At 43.7% G+C, this 19,147-nt stretch overlaps 1 protein-coding gene across 7 annotated transcripts in view; it reads right to left on the bottom strand.

Moving 5' to 3' along the window:
- MAPK8IP1 (mitogen-activated protein kinase 8 interacting protein 1) overlaps positions 1-19,147 on the bottom strand; it is a 97,391-nt gene that overhangs the window by 62,976 nt on the left and 15,268 nt on the right. Inside the window, exon 1 of one of the 7 annotated variants that reach the window (XM_056527619.1) lies at positions 13,956-14,031. The exons of the other annotated variants lie outside the window; for them this stretch is intronic. Coding sequence (XP_056383594.1) covers positions 13,956-13,990 — 35 coding nt within the window. The 5' untranslated portion in view covers positions 13,991-14,031. Of the gene's footprint in view, positions 1-13,955; positions 14,032-19,147 lie in introns of those variants that run through there. 7 annotated transcript variants of the gene reach the window in all.

Genomic DNA, 19,147 nt, shown 5'->3' with positions numbered 1-19,147 from the left:
GGTCTCCGCCCCCTCCCTCAGTATGCTGCCTGCTCACATCTCCCCTAGCATTAGCAAAACTACAACTCCCAGCTTGTCCTCACTGACAGTAGCCGGACACAAGCTGACAGTGGGAGGATTTTTCCTCCAGCCCTGCGCTCACAGCTGTCAATCAAGGAAGTGTGTCCATAACATAGGTGATGACTCATGGACACAGCAGGACTAGTATGTGTCCAAGCAGGCGGGGGGGGGGGGCAGTTGTTTGACTTGCTTTTTCAGTATGAAATACTGAAAATTTTCTAATGAAAGCAATTACAAAACCTATTGGTTTTGCGTGCTTTACAACAGTGGTTTTCAACCTGCGGACCTCCAGATGTTGCAAAACTACAACTCCCAGCATGCCCGGACAGCCGTTGGCTGTCCGGGCATGCTGGGAGTTGTAGTTTTGCAACATCTGGAGGTCTGCAGGTTGGAGACCGCTGCTTTACAACATATTAAAAGTTTTTGTATCTGACAGTGCCCATTTAAGGCTAGAGAGACGCAGTGATGGTTGGCGAGACGCTGCAAGGATCCCTTCATCTTCTACATCTGCGCTACTTTATTATTCTACAGACATTCTAAAATGCTTTGGAACTACATAGCCCAGCATGCCTGTGAGTCAGAGGTTGGGCACAGAGGTGTAATGAAAAGCCCCCAGTGAAAAAATTTGTAACAGGATTAATCACTTACCCAGGGCCGGCTCTGTCTATAGGCAAAATAGGCAGCAGCCTAGAGCGCCCTCTTGAGGGGGACGCTGCTTTACCCGCCGCAAGAAACGTATCCAGCTAGCATCTGAACCACCCGCTAACAGGCAGCAACACTCCCCCAGACCCCCCCCCCCCCCAATAATAATTAGTATTCTTCAGGCTGGCGAAGGAGCGCCGTACCGTTTGAGGTCTGTCCAGCATTCCTACAGCGTGTGTATCACATAAAATCGTAAAACAGTATATTATGGTTTTAGGTCCGGACACAAAACTGGATACGGGTCAAAGATGAGCCGACTGGAGTCACCGTTTGACTCCGGTCGGCTCATTAAAGTAAATGGATTTCAGCACTGGTCCGGCTGGGGTACGGGAGCACCCGGTTTGCCCTTCCCCCAGCCGGATCCGGCACCCGTAGTGTAAAAACGAGGTGTGAATGCAGCCTTACCAAGACCACCTATAACTACGCCTTATTTGGGGAAATTGTTTTTTGGTATGTGAAAAAAAGTAAATATGTGAATTTGGCCTATATTTCCTTTCCTGAGTGGAAAATGGAAGTCCCAATATTATCGAGTAGAATCCAATGTGTGCCAGCCTCAGAATGCCCTACGTTTGCCACTGACGCCCCCATGACAGCCATAGAGGCCTCCATAAGAGAATTTGTCGACTAAGTACATCAGCAACCAGTGACCCTATAACAGGCAAAGATGCCCCCATAACAGTATGACAGCCACAGGTGACCCAATAACAGTATGACAGCCACAGGTGACCCTATAACAGTATGACAGCCACAGGTGACCCCATAACAGTATGACAGCCACAGGTGACCCCATAACAGTATGACAGCCACAGGTGACCCCATAACAGTATGACAGCCACAGGTGACCCCATAACAGTATGACAGCCACAGGTGACCCCATAACAGTATGACAGCCACAGGTGACCCCATAACAGTATGACAGCCACAGGTGACCCCATAACAGTATGACAGCCACAGGTGACCCCATAACAGTATGACAGCCACAGGTGACCCCATAACAGTATGACAGCCACAGGTGACCCCATAACAGTATGACAGCCACAGGTGACCCCATAACAGTATGACAGCCACAGGTGACCCCATAACAGTATGACAGCCACAGGTGACCCAATAACAGTATGACAGCCACAGGTGACCCCATAACAGTCTGTGAGCCACAGCCACTCCTATAACAGTATGACAGCCACAGATGCCCCCTAACTGTCTGTGAGCTGCAGGTGACCCCATAACAGTATGACAGCCACAAGTGACCCCATAACAGTATGACAGCCACAGGGGACCCCATAACAGTATGACAGCCACAGGTGACCCCATAACAGTATGACAGCCACAGGTGACCCCATAACAGTATGACAGCCACAGGTGACCCCATAACAGTATGACAGCCACAGGTTACCCCATAACAGTATGACAGCCACAGGTGACCCCATAGCAGTATGACAGCCACAGGTGACCCAATAACAGTATGACAGCCACAGGTGACCCCATAACAGTATGACAGCCACAGGTGACCCCATAACAGTAAGACAGCCACAGGTGACCCCATAACAGTATGACAGCCACAGGTGACCCCATAACAGTATGACAGCCACAGGTGACCCCATAGCAGTATGACAGCCACAGGTGACCCCATAACAGTATGACAGCCACAGGTGACCCCATAACAGTATGACAGCCACAGGTGACCCCATAACAGTATGACAGCCACAGGTGACCCCGGTGACCCCATAACAGTATGGCGACCACAGATGTTCCAAGAACTGTATGGCAGCTAAAGGTGACCCCTACAACAGTATGATACTCAAAGATGCCCCCAGAACAGTATGACAGCTAGAGATGCCCCTAGTAAAGTAAGACAATCACAGATGCCTTCAGTGCAGTATGGCAGCCACAGATGTCGCCAGAACAGTATGGTAGCCTTCCGCTGTCCGGGCATGCTGGGAGTTGTAGTTTTGGCACAGCTGGAGGCACCCTGGTTGGAAAACACTGGTAAAAGCGTTGTATGCCGGTACTGTGCCAACTAGTCACACAAAATATTGGTCACTCAGGACATTCCTATAGTAGTCAATGACATGAGACATTAAAATTCACAGGGCCGCTGAACATTCCAAGTTGGCACTTAGCCTGAAACCTTAATATGACTAAATATATAAATAATAATTCTCTTTCTTTCACAATCTAGTGCATATTCAGGAATACAAAAACTGAGCTAATTTCTTCATTACAAAATAAAAAATAAAAGAATAGTGCCACAACTGTCCTCAGGTTGTGTGTGGTATTACAACTTGGCTCCATTCACTTGAATGGAACAGAGCTGCAATACCGCACACAACCTGAAGACAGGGGTGGTGCTGTTTTTCTAATCCTGAATAGACCCTTTTTATGTAAGCCTAGGAATTAACAGCGTCTCACAGTGGATGTTTTCCGCAGTGCGCAAAATTACGAGTGGCTGACTGGTTGTTGCGGTTTAGTGATGCATAAATGGCGTAAAAGTAGTATATACTGTACATCTGTAAAATAAAGTCAATGGCTATCTCTCCCAGTCCTTCCACACACGAACACTTGGCCATGCTGACTACTGTCACCACTAACTCTGTATGCAGTGAGCGCCCCCTATTGGAGAACAAACAGAATGTTATCACCAGACGTTTTGCGTAGCTGCTTAAAGGGGTACTCCACTGGAAAACATTTTCTTTTAAATCAACTGGTGCCAGAAAGTTAAACAGATTTGCAAACTACTTCTATTAAAAAATCCCAATCCTTCCAGTACTTATCAGCTGCTGTATGATCCACAGGAAGTTCTTTTCTTTTTGAATTTCTTTTCTGTCTGACCACAGTGCTCTCTGCTGACACCTCTGTCCATGTCAGGAACTGTCCAGAGCAGGAGAGGTTTGCTAAGGGTATTTTGCTCCTACTCTGGACAGTTCCTGACATGGACAGAGGTGTCAGCAGAGAGCACTGTGGTCAGGCAGAAAGGAAATTCAAAAAGAAAAGAACTTCCTGTGGAGCATACAGTAGCTGATAAGTAAGTGTTTCCCAAATGGTGTGCCTCCAGCTGTTGCAACTCAACAACTCCCTGCTTGTCCGGACAGCCAAAGTGCCCCTGTGGAACATGGAGAAGAAATGGGGCTGAAGTCATGACAATTCCGCACAATTCTCTAATTAGAATAAATGAGCATTAATCATCCATAAAGACATTTCCGTGGCCCCTCATCACTTAACGAACCACATGCTCTACAGTAAATGGCAGATAATGGCGTATAATACGTTATAAGGATAATAGAAATGACTTGTAAAGAACATATGTAATTGTATATATGCATTAAGCAGTTGCTGATCCATCACAAGATGAAAGCTAATAAAAAAACAAACAAAAACAACAACAACAACACAAAAAACAGACATGAATCACTCCTTAAGGCAGGATTTCACAATCAGAGTGCCTCCAGCTGTTGCAAAACTACAGCTCCCAGCATGCCCGGACAGCCGTTGGCTGTCCGGGCATGCTGGGAGTTGTAGTTTTGTCACAGCTGGAGGCTTCCTTTGTATGAAACAGACTCAGGAGCTTCCCTGCAGGCAGCCTGAAGTATCGGACTGCCGATCACACTGATCAATGTCGTACTATGGCACAGCATTGTTAAGTGTACGCAATTGTGGTAGGCAAAGGTGTAATGCATGCTGGCTGTGGTTTTGAGTTACAATAATGTACAGTTTGTGACGCCAGGGTAGCGTTAACCTCTACACCCCAAGGTTAGACAGTTCTCCTGGGCCAAGCGCTGGGGACAATAATGACCACAGATGCAGGGTTATGGAAATGAGATGTTGTAGTCCTTCACAGTACAGATCAGAGCAGGGGGAATACAGAGTAACCATTGAAAGCCATTTTCTTTGTTGGGACTTGTGGTACTTTTCACTTTAACTGACTTTTGGTTGCTGTAGACTTTAGACTTGAGACCACTACACTTTCTTGGGACTGTTGTAATTTTCTCCGGAGCTTTAGCTAACCACCGGGCTTGAACTGTAGACTATAAGACCAAGAGTTGCCTGAGGCTTTCTATCTGCTGCTGTCTGAGACTTCCAGACTGGACCTGTGCGGTGGGGCACTTGTAGATGCGTGGTTACAGACTTTTGACTTCTCCTCAGGTCTCCTTCAGTTTACCACAGACTTCTCCTAACTCCTCTCCACACTGTACCCAAGCTCTAACTAAACTGACTAACTCCTCCTCCCCTACATTACCTAAGGACTAAGCTAGGGTGCATTCCATTGGGCATCAAGATCACATGGTTTACTCTGCATGAGCTCCCTTAAAGGCACAATAACACTAATAAACATTTATATATTTGAATCACAAAATAACATAACACAATATACCCTGGAGTAGTGGGCCCAGGACAGAGACACCAACAGTGCCTGAGACAATGTTTACCTGACAGGAAAACATCCTGTGGTGGCCCGGTACAGGAGTTGTACCCCTGTACCCTAGCTGTCCTGTCAGGCAGCCTCCCTGCAGTGTCCCCTGCACCTGTTCCCCTTGTATAGTTATCTTTATGTTGTGTATTGTATATAAAAGTGTTATGTCTTTAAGAATCATTGACATGTGATTAACCAGTGAGGTATCAGTGACCATGTGACCTTAGGATGACCTATGGGATGAAGTCACTGGTCACCTCTGTGGGTCTGGCTAAGCTTTATAGACTATTCCACCTGTCTAACTCCGTAAAGCTGCCGTTGTTCCGTAACCTGGTGTTGGAGTCATTATTGCCCACGTGCCAAGCCCAGGATCCAGCGGTATACCTTCGGGTGGTATTGAGGATAAACCATTCCCTGGCGTCACAAACACAAGGGGTTAATGCCATCTGCCCTCATCACACCCGCTACCACAATCCTTTACTGGGTCAAAAATTACATGTAATAGTTTCCTATGTGGACAAAAATTTGTGAAAAAATAATAAGAAATGTGAATAAAAGTTTGGAGCATCCCCCTGTTCCCATTTTTCAAATAAAAAAAATAAAAATAAACATAGCCAAAGGCTGTCCGGGCATGCTGGGAGTTTTAGTTTTGCAACAGCTGAAGGCACCCTGCTATAGTAGCATCATCTGTTGAATCAATTCCTTTCCTAGACAGAACGCAAGAGGTGACTGATGTCACTGGTCAATGAAAGGCGAGGATTGGGGGGGGAGGGGTTGAGATAGCGGTGGATCAGTGAAGACGCCATGGCATGACTCATCCGTTTCTTCTCCCTCCTCAGTATGCTATGACATCACTCTTCATTCATGACTTCCCACAGTGTATACAAATTACTGCGATTTCCACGGTGATGGCAGCGTGCTCTTATAAGTGTTATTATGGATATTTATTCCCCTCAGACAGCGCCGTATGGTCAGGATTTGGACACGAATACCAATTATTCTGACATTTGCCAATAAATGAAGGAAAAAGGGCAGGAGTGGAGAGGAGGAGAGCGATGGCTGCCAGCGACATCAGTATACAGACAGGAAAGAGAAGGGGGGGGGGGGGGGGAAGAGGACCAGGCTCCGGCACATCATATGAGACAAGGCCGCAGGGGTGTAGCCAGGCCCTCAATGTTACCTAAAGATTCTACTACTGGATTTTTCTTATGTGGAACAGGAATCTTCTGACTACCAGTTCCTAGTAGTATTGTGCATTTAACATCCTTACAGCCCTGTCAATGCACACAGTGATGTCACTACATGGTAATAATGCACACAGTGATGTCACTACAAGGTAATAATTCACAAAGTAATGTCACTGCACAGTAATAACTCACATAGTGATGTCACTGTACAGTAATAATTCACATAGTGATGTCACTGCACAGTAATAATTCACATAGTGATCTCACTACACAGTAATAATTCACATAGTGATCTCACTACACAGTAATAATTCACATAGTGATGTCACTGCACAGTAATAATTCACATAGTGATGTCACTGCACAGTAATAATTCACATAGTGATGTCACTGCACAGTAATAAGTCACATAGTGATGTCACTACACAGTAATAATTCACATAGTGATGTCACTGCACAGTAATAATTCACATAGTGATGTCACTGTACAGTAATAATTCACATAGTGATGTCACTGTACAGTAATAATTCACATAGTGATGTCACTGCACAGTAATAATTCACATAGTGATCTCACTACACAGTAATAATTCACATAGTGATGTCACTGCACAGTAATAATTCACATAGTGATGTCACTGTACAGTAATAATTCACATAGTGATGTCACTGCACAGTAATAATTCACATAGTGATGTCACTGTACAGTAATAATTCACATAGTGATGTCACTGCACAGTAATAATTCACATAGTGATGTCATTGCACAGTAATAATTCACAGTGATGTCACTACACAGTAATAATTCACATAGTGATGTCACTGCACAGTAATAATTCACATAGTGATGTCACTGTACAGTGATAATTCACATAGTGATGTCACTGTACAGTGATAATTCACATAGTGATGTCACTGCACAGTAATAATTCACATAGTGATGTCACTGCACAGTAATAATTCACATAGTGATGTCACTACACGGTAATAAGTCATATAGTGATGTCACTGCACAGTAATAATTCACATAGTGATGTCACTGCACAGTAATAATTCACATAGTGATGTCACTGTACAGTAATAATTCACATAGTGATGTCACTGTACAGTAATAAGTCACATATTGATGTCACTGCACAGTAATAATTCACATAGTGATGTCACTACACGGTAATAATTCACATAGTGATGTCACTGCACAGTAATAATTCACATAGTGATGTCACTGCACAGTAATAATTCACATAGTGATGTCACTGTACAGTAATAATTCACATAGTGATGTCACTGTACAGTAATAAGTCACATATTGATGTCACTGCACAGTAATAATTCACATAGTGATGTCACTGCACAGTAATAATTCACATAGTGATGTCACTGCACAGTAATAATTCACATAGTAATGTCACAGCACAGTAAGAATTCACATAGTGATGTCACTGCACAGTAATAATTCACATAGTGATGTCACAGCACAGTAATAATTCACATAGTGATGTCACAGCACAGTAATAATTCACATAGTGATGTCACTGCACAATAATAACTCACATAGTGATCTCACTACACAGTAATAATTCACATAGTGATGTCACTGCACAGTAATAATTCACATAGTGATGTCACTACACGGTAATAAGTCATATAGTGATGTCACTGCACAGTAATAATTCACATAGTGATGTCACTGCACAGTAATAATTCACATAGTGATGTCACTACACGGTAATAATTCACATAGTGATGTCACTACACGGTAATAAGTCACATAGTGATGTCACTGCACGGTAATAATTCACATAGTGATGTCACTGCACACTAATAATTCACATATTGATGTCACTACACAGTAATAATTCACATAGTGATGTCATTGTACAGTAATAATTCACATAGTAATGTCACTGCACAGTAATAATTCACATAGTGATGTCACTGCACAGTAATAATTCACATAGTGATGTCACTACACGGTAATAAGTCACATAGTGATGTCACTGCACAGTAATAATTCACATAGTGATGTCACTGCACAGTAATAATTCACATAGTGATGTCACTACACGGTAATAATTCACATAGTGATGTCACTACACGGTAATAAGTCACATAGTGATGTCACTGCACGGTAATAATTCACATAGTGATGTCACTGCACACTAATAATTCACATATTGATGTCACTACACAGTAATAATTCACATAGTGATGTCATTGTACAGTAATAATTCACATAGTAATGTCACTGCACAGTAATAATTCACATAGTGATGTCACTGCACACTAATAATTCACATAGTGATGTCACTGTACAGTAATAATTCACATAGTCATGTCACTGCACAGTAATAATTCACATAGTGATGTCACTGTACAGTAATAATTCACATAGTCATGTCACTGCACAGTAATAATTCACATAGTGATGTCACTGCACAGTAATAATTCACATAGTGATGTCACTGTACAGTAATAATTCACATAGTGATGTCACAGCACAGTTATAATTCACATAGTGATCTCACTGCTCAGTAATAATTCACAGTGATGTCACTGCACAGTAATAATTCACATAGTGATGTCACTGCACAGTAATAATTCACATAGTGATGTCACAGCACAGTAAGAATTCACATAGTGATGTCAGAGCACAGTAATAATTCACATAGTGATGTCACTGCACAGTAATAATTCACATAGTGATCTCACTGCACAGTAATAATTCACATAGTGATGTCACAGCACAGTAATAATTCACATAGTGATGTCACTGCACAGTAATAATTCACATAGTGATGTCACTGTACAGTAATAATTCACATAGTGATGTCACTGCACAGTAATAATTCACATAGTGATGTCACTGCACAGTAATAATTCACATAGTGATGTCACTGCACAGTAATAATTCACATAGTGATGTCACTGCACAGTAATAATTCACATAGTAATGTCACAGGACAGTAATAATTCACATAGTGATGTCACTGCACAGTAATAATTCACATAGTGATGTCACTGCACAGTAATAATTCACATAGTAATGTCACTGCACAGTAATAATTCACATAGTGATGTCACTGCACAGTAATAATTCACATAGTGATGTCACAGCACAGTAATAATTCTCATAGTGATGTCACTGTACAGTAATAATTCACATAGTGATGTCACTGCACAGTAATAATTCACATAGTGATGTCACTGTACAGTAATAAGTCACATAGTGATGTCACTGTACAGTAATAATTCACATAGTGATATCACTGCACAGTAATAATTCACATAGTGATCTCACTGCACAGTAATAATTCACATAGTGATGTCACTGCACAGTAATAATTCACATAGTGATGTCACTGCACAGTAATAATTCACATAGTGATCTCACTGCACAGTAATAATTCACATAGTGATGTCACAGCACAGTAATAATTCACATAGTGATGTCACAGCACAGTAATAAGTCACATAATGATCTCACTACACAGTAATAATTCACATAGTGATGTCACTGCACAGTAATAATTCACATAGTGATGTCACTGCACAGTAATAATTCACATAGTGATGTCACTGTACAGTAATAATTCACATAGTGATGTCACTGCACAGTAATAATTCACATAGTGATGTCACTGTACAGTGATAATTCACAGTGATGTCACAGCACAGTAATAATTCACATAGTGATGTCACAGCACAGTAATAATTCACATAGTGATGTCACTACACAGTAATAATTCACATAGTGATGTCACTACACAGTAATAATTCACATAGTGATGTCACTACACGGTAATAATTCACATAGTGATGTCACTACACGGTAATAATTCACAGTGATGTCACTGTACAGTAATAATTCACATAGTGATGTCACTGTACAGTAATAATTCACATAGTGATGTCACTACACAGTAATAATTCACATAGTGATGTCACTGTACAGTAATAATTCACATAGTGATGTCACTGCACAGTAATAATTCACATAGTGATGTCATTGTACAGTAATAATTCACATAGTGATGTCACTGCACAGTAATAATTCACATAGTGATGTCACTGCACAGTAATAATTCACATAGTGATGTCACTACACAGTAATAATTCACATAGTGATGTCACTGCACGGTAATAATTCACATAGTGATGTCACTACACAGTAATAATTCACATAGTGATGTCACTGTACAGTAATAAGTCACATAGTGATGTCACTACACAGTAATAATTCACATAGTGATGTCACTGTACAGTAATAATTCACATAGTGATGTCACTGCACAGTAATAATTCACATAGTGATGTCACTACACAGTAATAATTCACATAGTGATGTCACTGTACAGTAATAATTCACATAGTGATGTCACTACAGTAATAATTCACATAGTGATGTCACTGTACAGTAATAATTCACATAGTGATGTCACTACACGGTAATAATTCACATAGTGATGTCACTGTACAGTAATAACACAGTGATGTTACAAAACATGCACAAGGCAAACAATGTGATGTCACTCACCAAACAGGCCACACGATAAATAGTATTACAAAATATAACAACCAACTTTATGGCTTAAAAATACAATTAATACAGACACTATTAAAAATTGTGTAGTCACTTGAAGTATCACAACAGAAAAATCAGAGGGGTAGACTCCCAATGTTAACAATATTGTTACAGGATAAGGGCAGCAGTGTGTATATATAACATCAAGCGATAATGGAACCGGAGAATCAGGGTATATAAAGTGTAAAATATAGAATTATTTGTCCGTGTCACATACCATCACAATACAAACAATAGGACTGTGCACCTCATGGGGAGACACCTCAGACCCCGAACATGCGTTTTCGCCCTTGGCTTCGTCAGGGGGCATGTGACGAAACCAAGGGCAAAAACGCGCGTTCGGGGTCATAGGTGTCTCCCCATGAGGTGCACAGTCCTATTGTTTGTATTGTGATGGTATGTGACACGGACAAATAATTATAGACATACATTAACTACGGTTCCCGAATACGGCTGAGTGCGGGTGCCGCAATTAAGCCCCGCCCACCCCTCCTCCCAGCCGTATACGGGAACCGTAGTTACAAACCGTAGTGTGAACCCAGCCTAACTCTTGCCTCCCCGTCTCTCCCATAGAACTGTATGGGGAAGGGGCGGGGGCGTAACTGTCAACCTCTCAGGTCGACGCTATGCGCATTAGCGCTAACACTGAGCGCTAATGCCTAGGCCCTGTTTAGGAGATCGCGGGGGGGTCCCAGCAGTCGGACCGCCCGCGATCAAACACTTATCCCCTATCCTGTGGAAATGTTTTCCGCTGCAGTTGTCCTTTAATATAGGACTCCACTGCACTCACACTTTTGGTGGCAATCTGTGACTACACAATTTTTAAAAGTGTCTGTATTAATTGTCTTTTAAGCAATAAAGTTGAAGGCGCATGCGCACGGCTCACGGAGTAGGACGTAGGTGATGTGAGCTCCGCGCCACACGCGTCTTTAAGCCTCACTTAGCGCCGAAATTCGGCTCCAAGACGCTGATCCACTTACCCATCGGTTCCTGAATATGCCCCGATCAGGCAGAAGGGGATCTCTCCGCAATTCTCAGGTCCTCTCTCAATCAATACCGGACTTATTCCGCTCCGGGGCCCGCTCCAAGATGGCGACGGGGAGAGACACTTCTCCGGCAGGCCTTTCTGATGGGGAGGAGCCTGCAGAGCCCGCTGACTTAACACCAACGGCCATGTTTCGGAGCATTAAGAAGATGTTCCACTCAGCTCTGTCTAAGGCGGTGGATGATTTTACCTCCCAGCTGCAGGACTTGGGCAGGAGAGTTTCAGACAACGAGGCTAAACTGGACGTGCTGGCGGACGCAGCGGAGGAGGACAGGAGGGACATTGATGACCACACAACACAGCTGCGGGACTTTGAGCTCAAATTAGAGGACCTCGAAAATCGCTAACGGAGAGCTAATTTGCGGATACGTGGTCTCCCTGAACCCGATGTGGACCTCTCTAAAACGGTAACATCTTTATTTTTTGAGCTTGCCCCACAGTTGGAGCCGGAAATGCTCCGTTTTGACCGCATTCACCGTGCCCTAGCTAAGCCAAGAGGCCCTGACTTACCCAGGGATGTCGTCCTCAAGCTACACAACCCCGAGGTCCGCGATGTCCTGCTGTCCGCGACCCGTAATTTGCCGGTGCTCCCTGGGATGACTCCCTCGGTGCATATATATTCGGAGGATTTACAGTTGGCCATAGGTAATACCTTACATTTACAGCTCTCTCCTCTTGGAGGACAAGACAATGTAGACTGACATATCCTCTCAGAAGGACTTAAACTAGTTTTAAAGGGGTACTCCAGAATTAAAAAACTTATCCCCTATCTACTTTACATAGGGTGCCCTCCAGAATGGGGCCCCAAATCTCCCTTGCCACATTGGAGCATGGGGTCAGCATGCACATCATTCATTCTCTATGGGAGTACCGGAAATACACAAGCACTGTATTTAAGTATTTTCACCACTCCTATAGGGAATGTATAGAGTGCGTGCCAATCCCATGCAGGGGGGAGATATTGGGCCCCATTCTGGACATTGCAGGAATCCCAGAGGTCAGACCTCCCCCCACAGACTCAAACAGAAAGGGGTTTTGGTCTACCTCTTTCCCCAGGAGAGGAGAGTTGGTTTCGGTGCTGACTGATGCAATCATTGGCTAGGAGACTACATGTGACCAAATCAACTCTTCGATTGTACAGTGAAATCCAATGCATAAAAAAACATTATAGGGGTATTCCAGGCCAAAACTTTTTTTTATATATCAACTGGCTCCGGAAAGTTAAACAGATTTGTAAATTACTTCTATTAAAAAAATCTTAATCCTTCCAATAGTTATTAGCTTCTGAAGTTGAGTTGTTGTTTTCTGTCTAACTGCTCTCTGATGACTCACGTCCCGGGAGCTGTGCAGTTCCTATGGGGATATTCTCCCATCATGCACAGCTCCTGGGACGTGACATCATCATTGAGCAGTTAGACAGAAAACTTCAGAAGCTAATAACTATTGGAAGGATTAAGATTTTTTAACAGAAGTAATTTACAAATCTGTTTAACTTTCCGGAGCCAGTTGATATATATATATATATATATATATATATAAAAAAAAGGTTTTGCCTGGAATACCCCTTTAACCCTTTGCTCTGTGGTTACCTCAGTGTACACATTAGAAAAAAATGTCTAATGGGTAACAGCTGGAACTACTGTACTAGGACACCACAATTCTGGATGCAAAGACAAGTTTTGTCTCTGTAGTACTGTAATGTTAAGACACTATACAGTGATACCTCAACTTACAATAGCCTCAACATACAATAGTCTTTTCTGGACCATCGTATCTTGAAACCAGACTCAACATACAATGCTACAGGCAGTCCAGATCTGTGAAACTTGTCAATGGCCGGAAGAACCGACCAATCAGAATGGGCAATTCACTGGTAAAACACCTGTATTACTGAAGTATATGCACTGACTGGTGTCTGGTAGCGCCCCCTACAGTACAGAGCGGTATTACATATTCTGTACTCTTTACCTGCACCTTTGGACACCAGGTGAGGGCGACTCCATGTTACTTTTTTAGGACACTGGGGGAGATTTATCAAAACCTGTGCAGAGGAAGAGTGGTGCAGTTGCCCATAGCAACCAATCAGATTGCTTCTTTCATTTTCCACAGGCCTCTTTAGAGGCCTGTGGAAAATGAAAGAAGCAATCTGATTGGTTGCTATGGGCAACTGCACCACCCTTCCTCTGCACAGGTTTTGATAAATCTCCCCCACTGTGTGTACTGTACAGGACCCCGAAGAAGCTCCTGTCCTCTACATAGACCAGTGTTTCCCAAGCAGGGTGCCCCCAGCTGTTGCAAAACTACAACTCCCAGCATGCCCGGACAGCCTTTGGCAACAGCTGGAGGCTCCCTGCTTGGAAAACACTGACATAGACAGTGATTACAGCTCCCAGCAGATCTTTATTACTTTTATATGTAAGGATTTGCTTTATCTATATTAGTCATCTACTTATTTTTCTATAATTCTCACTTTTTCCTATTTTTTGGATGACATTTTGGGGTTTAAGAACCAATTACCAGGTTTCCATAGAGTTCTGGTCTCAACATACAATGGTTGTCCCAGAACCAATTAAAGGGGTATTCCAGACAAAACCTTTATATATATATATATATATATATATATATATATATATATATATATATATATACTGGCTCCGGAAAGTTAAACAGATTTGTAAATTCTATTAAAAAATCTTAATCCTTCCAATAGTTATTAGCTTCTGAAGTTTTCTGTCTAACTGCTCAATGATGATGTCACGTCCCGGGAGCTGTGCATGATGGGAGAATATCCCCATAGGAACTGCACAGCTCCTGGGACGTGAGTCATCAGAAAGCAGTTAGACAGAAAACAACAACTCAATTTCAGAAGCTAATAACTATTGGAAGGATTAAGATTTTTTAATAGAAGTCATTTACAAATCCGTTTAACTTTACGGAGCCAGTTGATATATAAAAAAAAAGTTTTGGCCTGGATAACCCCTTTAATATTATAACTTGAGGGACCACTGTATATTAGCTTAGCACTATGTAACATGATGTGACCGGTGTGGGGTAGAATTATCTGTCACTCTAGGGCAGGTTTATCTGGGTATTGTATGGTGGTTTTATTTGGTTCCTTTATAGTGATAATGGTAACAATATTGTCACGCCGAGCGCTCCGGGTGCCGCTGCATTCCCGGAGCGCTTACAGCGTTCCTCTGGCTGCAGCGCTCCGGTCGGCATTGCTGACCGCGAGCGCTGCTCTCTGGTCCCCGGAGGGGACGCGATCTGAGGCACGGCTTGTGTCCGCCCTCGGATTGCGCCCCGTCTCACTCACCTCTCGCCCCCGTCTGCTTCCTCCCGGCGCGCGCGCCGACTTGCTTAAATTTAAAGGGCCAGTGCACCACTAATTGGTGCCTGGCCCAATCACTCACTAACGTATAAAAACCCACTTCCCCTTCCTCTCCTCGCCGGATCTTGTTGCCTTGCGCCCTGAGAAAGCGTTATAGTGTGTCCCAAGCCTGTGTACCTAGACCTTCTGCTGTTGCCCCTGACTACGAACCTCGCTGCCTGCCCTGACCTTCTGCTACGTCTGACCTCGCCTCTGTCTAGTCCTTGTGTACCGCGCCAGTCTCAGCTGCCAGAGAGGTCGAGTCGCTACTGGGGAACACGACCTGGTAGTTACTGCCGCAGCAAGTCCATCCTGCTTTGCGGCGGGCTCTGGTGAACACCAGTAACTGCTTAGAACCGATTCCCCAGTACGGCCCGCGTCATCGCCTCTCTGGTACAGAGGATCCACCTCCAGTGTCATCACCAGCCGCTAGCCCGGATCCCGACAAATATGACACCAGTATACTTAGAGAGTATACAGTACAGTGACCCCTCGACCTACGATGGCCCCGACATACCATCATTTCAACATGCGATGGCCTCTCAGAGGCAGCATCAACATACGATGCTCTTGTATGTCGGGGCCATCGCATAAACGGCTATTCGGCAGCACAGACTGCTTCAGCTACCACCGGATAGCCGTTTACGGTGCCCCGTGTGGTCCGCTGACGATCACTTACCTGTCCTCGGGGCTCCGGTGTGTCCTCTTCGGGATCCCCTGCATCGTCGGCGCTCTCCATCGAAGTCATCACGTCGCTGCGCACGCCGTCCCGTCATCCAATAGGAGCGGCGTGCGTAGCGACGTGATGGCGGCGACGGAGCGCGCGGATGCCGGGGAAGCAGAGGCCTTGCCGGAGCATCGGGGACGCGGCGATGGAAGGCGACATCCAGGGCAGTGGTGACGAGCGGTGACGGTGCGGAGTGGCGGGGACAGGTGAGTACAACTTCCTCTAACAGTGGTCTTCAACCTGCGGACCTCCAGATGTTGCAAAACTACAACACCCAGCATGCCCGGACAGCCAACGGCTGTCCGGGCATTCTGGGTGTTGTAGTTTTGCAACATCTGGAGGTCCGCAGGTTGAAGACCACTGTCCTATACTTTACATTGCACGGATCCCTCAACATGCGATGGTTTCAACAAACGATGGTCCGTTGAGGGACCACTGTACTGAGAATCAATTGTTCTCTTCTTTCTCGTTTTTCCTCTCTCCCTCTCCACCTCCCATGTCTTCCCGCAGATCCTCAGATGCGGATGAGGCACAATGTATCTTCCTCCATGTTAACAGCTTTTCTGAAAGCCACAGTGTTAAACAGAAAGCTCTCGAAATGAGTAACACCATTTTCGGTCCCTCTGGAGAGGAATGCTCTCTAGTTTCTACAAAAGCCATTTACCTTCCTGTAAACCACAATAAGAGGATACCCGGTAAAAGGAAAGACTATGGAGAAGAACTAAGGTGACTGTGTATCTCCATTACATCACCACACAAGCAAATGCATTCTGCTCGTGACGCCATCTTCTGCTTTCATGTAAGATGTAAAGGGCTTTTCTGGTCTCATGTAAATAAAGTGTAAAAGTAAATTCGTCACATTAAAAATTAATTTAATTCGTAGACACCATGTAAGGCTGGGTTCACACTACGTTTTGTCCCATACGGGAGCGCATACGGCAGGAGGGAGCTAAAAGCTCGCGCTCCCGTATGTAACCGTATGCGCTCCCGTATGCCATTCACTTCAATGAGCCGACCGGAGTGAAACGTTCGGTCCGGTCGGCTCATTTTTGCACCGTATGCGCTTTTACAACCGGACCTAAAACTGTGGTCAACCACGGTTTTAGGTCCGGTTGTAAAAGCGCATACGGCGCAAAAATGAGCCGACCGGACCGAACGTTTCACTCCGGTCGGCTCATTGAAGTGAATGGCATACGGGAGCGCATACGGTCACATACGGGAGCGCGAGGTTTTAGCTCCCCCCTGCCGTATGCGCTCCCGTATGGGACAAAACGTAGTGTGAACCCACCCTTAGGCTGGGTTCACACTACGTTTTTGCCATACTGTTTTCAATCCGTTTTTCCAAAGAAAACCGTATGGCAAAAAAAAAACGGATGGAACAGTATGGAAAAAAGTAAACCGTATGCGTTTTTAAACAGTATACTGTTTTTAAAAGTGCATACAGTTCCGTCAGTTTTTATTTAAAAAAAAAAAACATACGTTTTTGAAAATTTTGTCCATTTTTAATGGGAGGGGTCTTGGGTGGGGACTTTAGGATTCAAATGCGCATGTGCAAAGTAAAAACGTATACGTTTTTCCCGTATGGAACCGTATACATGTGCGTTTCCCATTGACGTCCATGTTAAAAAAAAAACGTATGCGGTTGCAGTACGGTTTTTAAACCGGAGTCAAAACAGTGGTTGATCACGATTTTGTCTCCGGTTTAAAAACCATACTGCAACCGCATACGTTTTTTTTAACATGGACGTCAATGGGAAACGCACATGTATATGGTTCCATAAGGAAAAACCGTATGTTTTTACTTTGCACATGCGCATCTGAATCCTAAAGTCCCCACCCAAGACCCCTCCCATTAAAAATGGACAACATTTTCAAAAACGTATGGTTTTTTTTTCTAGAAAAACTGACGGAACTGTATGCACTTTTAAAAACAGTATACTGTTTAAAAATGCATATGGCTTACTTTTTTCCATACTGTTCCATCCGTTTTTTTGCCATACGGTTTTCTTTAGAAAAACGGATTGAAAACAGTATGGCAAAAAACGTAGTGTGAACCCAGCCTTATAGAGCAGAAGGAGCTGAGCAGTTTGATATATAGTTTTGTGGGGAAATAATGAGTATAACTTGTAATTTATTAATCTAAACCTTATCTCTTTCTGGCTTTGGGAGTCCAGTGGGCGGTCTCAATCAGTGATTGACAGTTATTTTTTTGTTTGCGCATGAAGAAAAAGCAGAACCGCCCACTGGACTCCTATCCCCAGAATGAGAAGCGGTTTAAATCTATAAATGACAATTTATATTGAACCTTTTGCTACAAAACAATATATCAATCTGCTCACCTCATTCTGCTCTATAACACAGTGCCTACAAATTAAATAACATTTTGAACATGACAAATTCCCCTTAGGCTGGGGAAGATGTGCGGAATGTCCACCCAAAAAACAGAAATGTGCTGTCTCATAGACGACAATACATTTCCAAGTGGACCCGCGGAAAGAATGGACAAGTCTATCAGGATTTCCGCGGCAGAAACATCTGCCACAGAAATTCCACCGTGTGCACAGCGCAGCAGAACCCCGTTGAAATCAATGGGACTCTACCTCAGCGGAATGTCATTGCGAAATATTTCGACAGACTTCCGCACAGACATTCCCCCGGGTGACCATAGCCTACAGTTTCATTTACATGAGATGGGAAAAGCCCTGCACATCTCACATGGAAGCGGTCTGTGAAAAGTGGCGTCACGAACGGGATACCTATTAAATATTAATTTTCCTTGTGTGGTGATGTATTGAAGACCAGAACAGCTCTTTACATCTCACGTGGATGTGGAACCCATTTGCTTTTAGTTTTATCTATACAATCTGCACCAGAAAATCTGCATAATTTGGTGTGGATTTTCTGTTGCAGATTTCGGGGTGGAAATTCTTGAACGCAGAAAATATTCTTCATTTTTGCTGCATGTGGCCGTACCCTTAAAGAGAGACAGAGAAAGGGGGAAAGCAAAATTATAGTACGCAGTAAGTTCCCAACATGCTAGTGGTGCATGATGGGAGTCCACAT

Source organism: Hyla sarda, chromosome 6 (assembly GCF_029499605.1).
Source record: "Hyla sarda isolate aHylSar1 chromosome 6, aHylSar1.hap1, whole genome shotgun sequence".
Classification (NCBI taxonomy): Eukaryota; Metazoa; Chordata; class Amphibia; order Anura; family Hylidae; genus Hyla; species Hyla sarda.
This window is presented reverse-complemented; position numbering and strand designations above follow the sequence as displayed.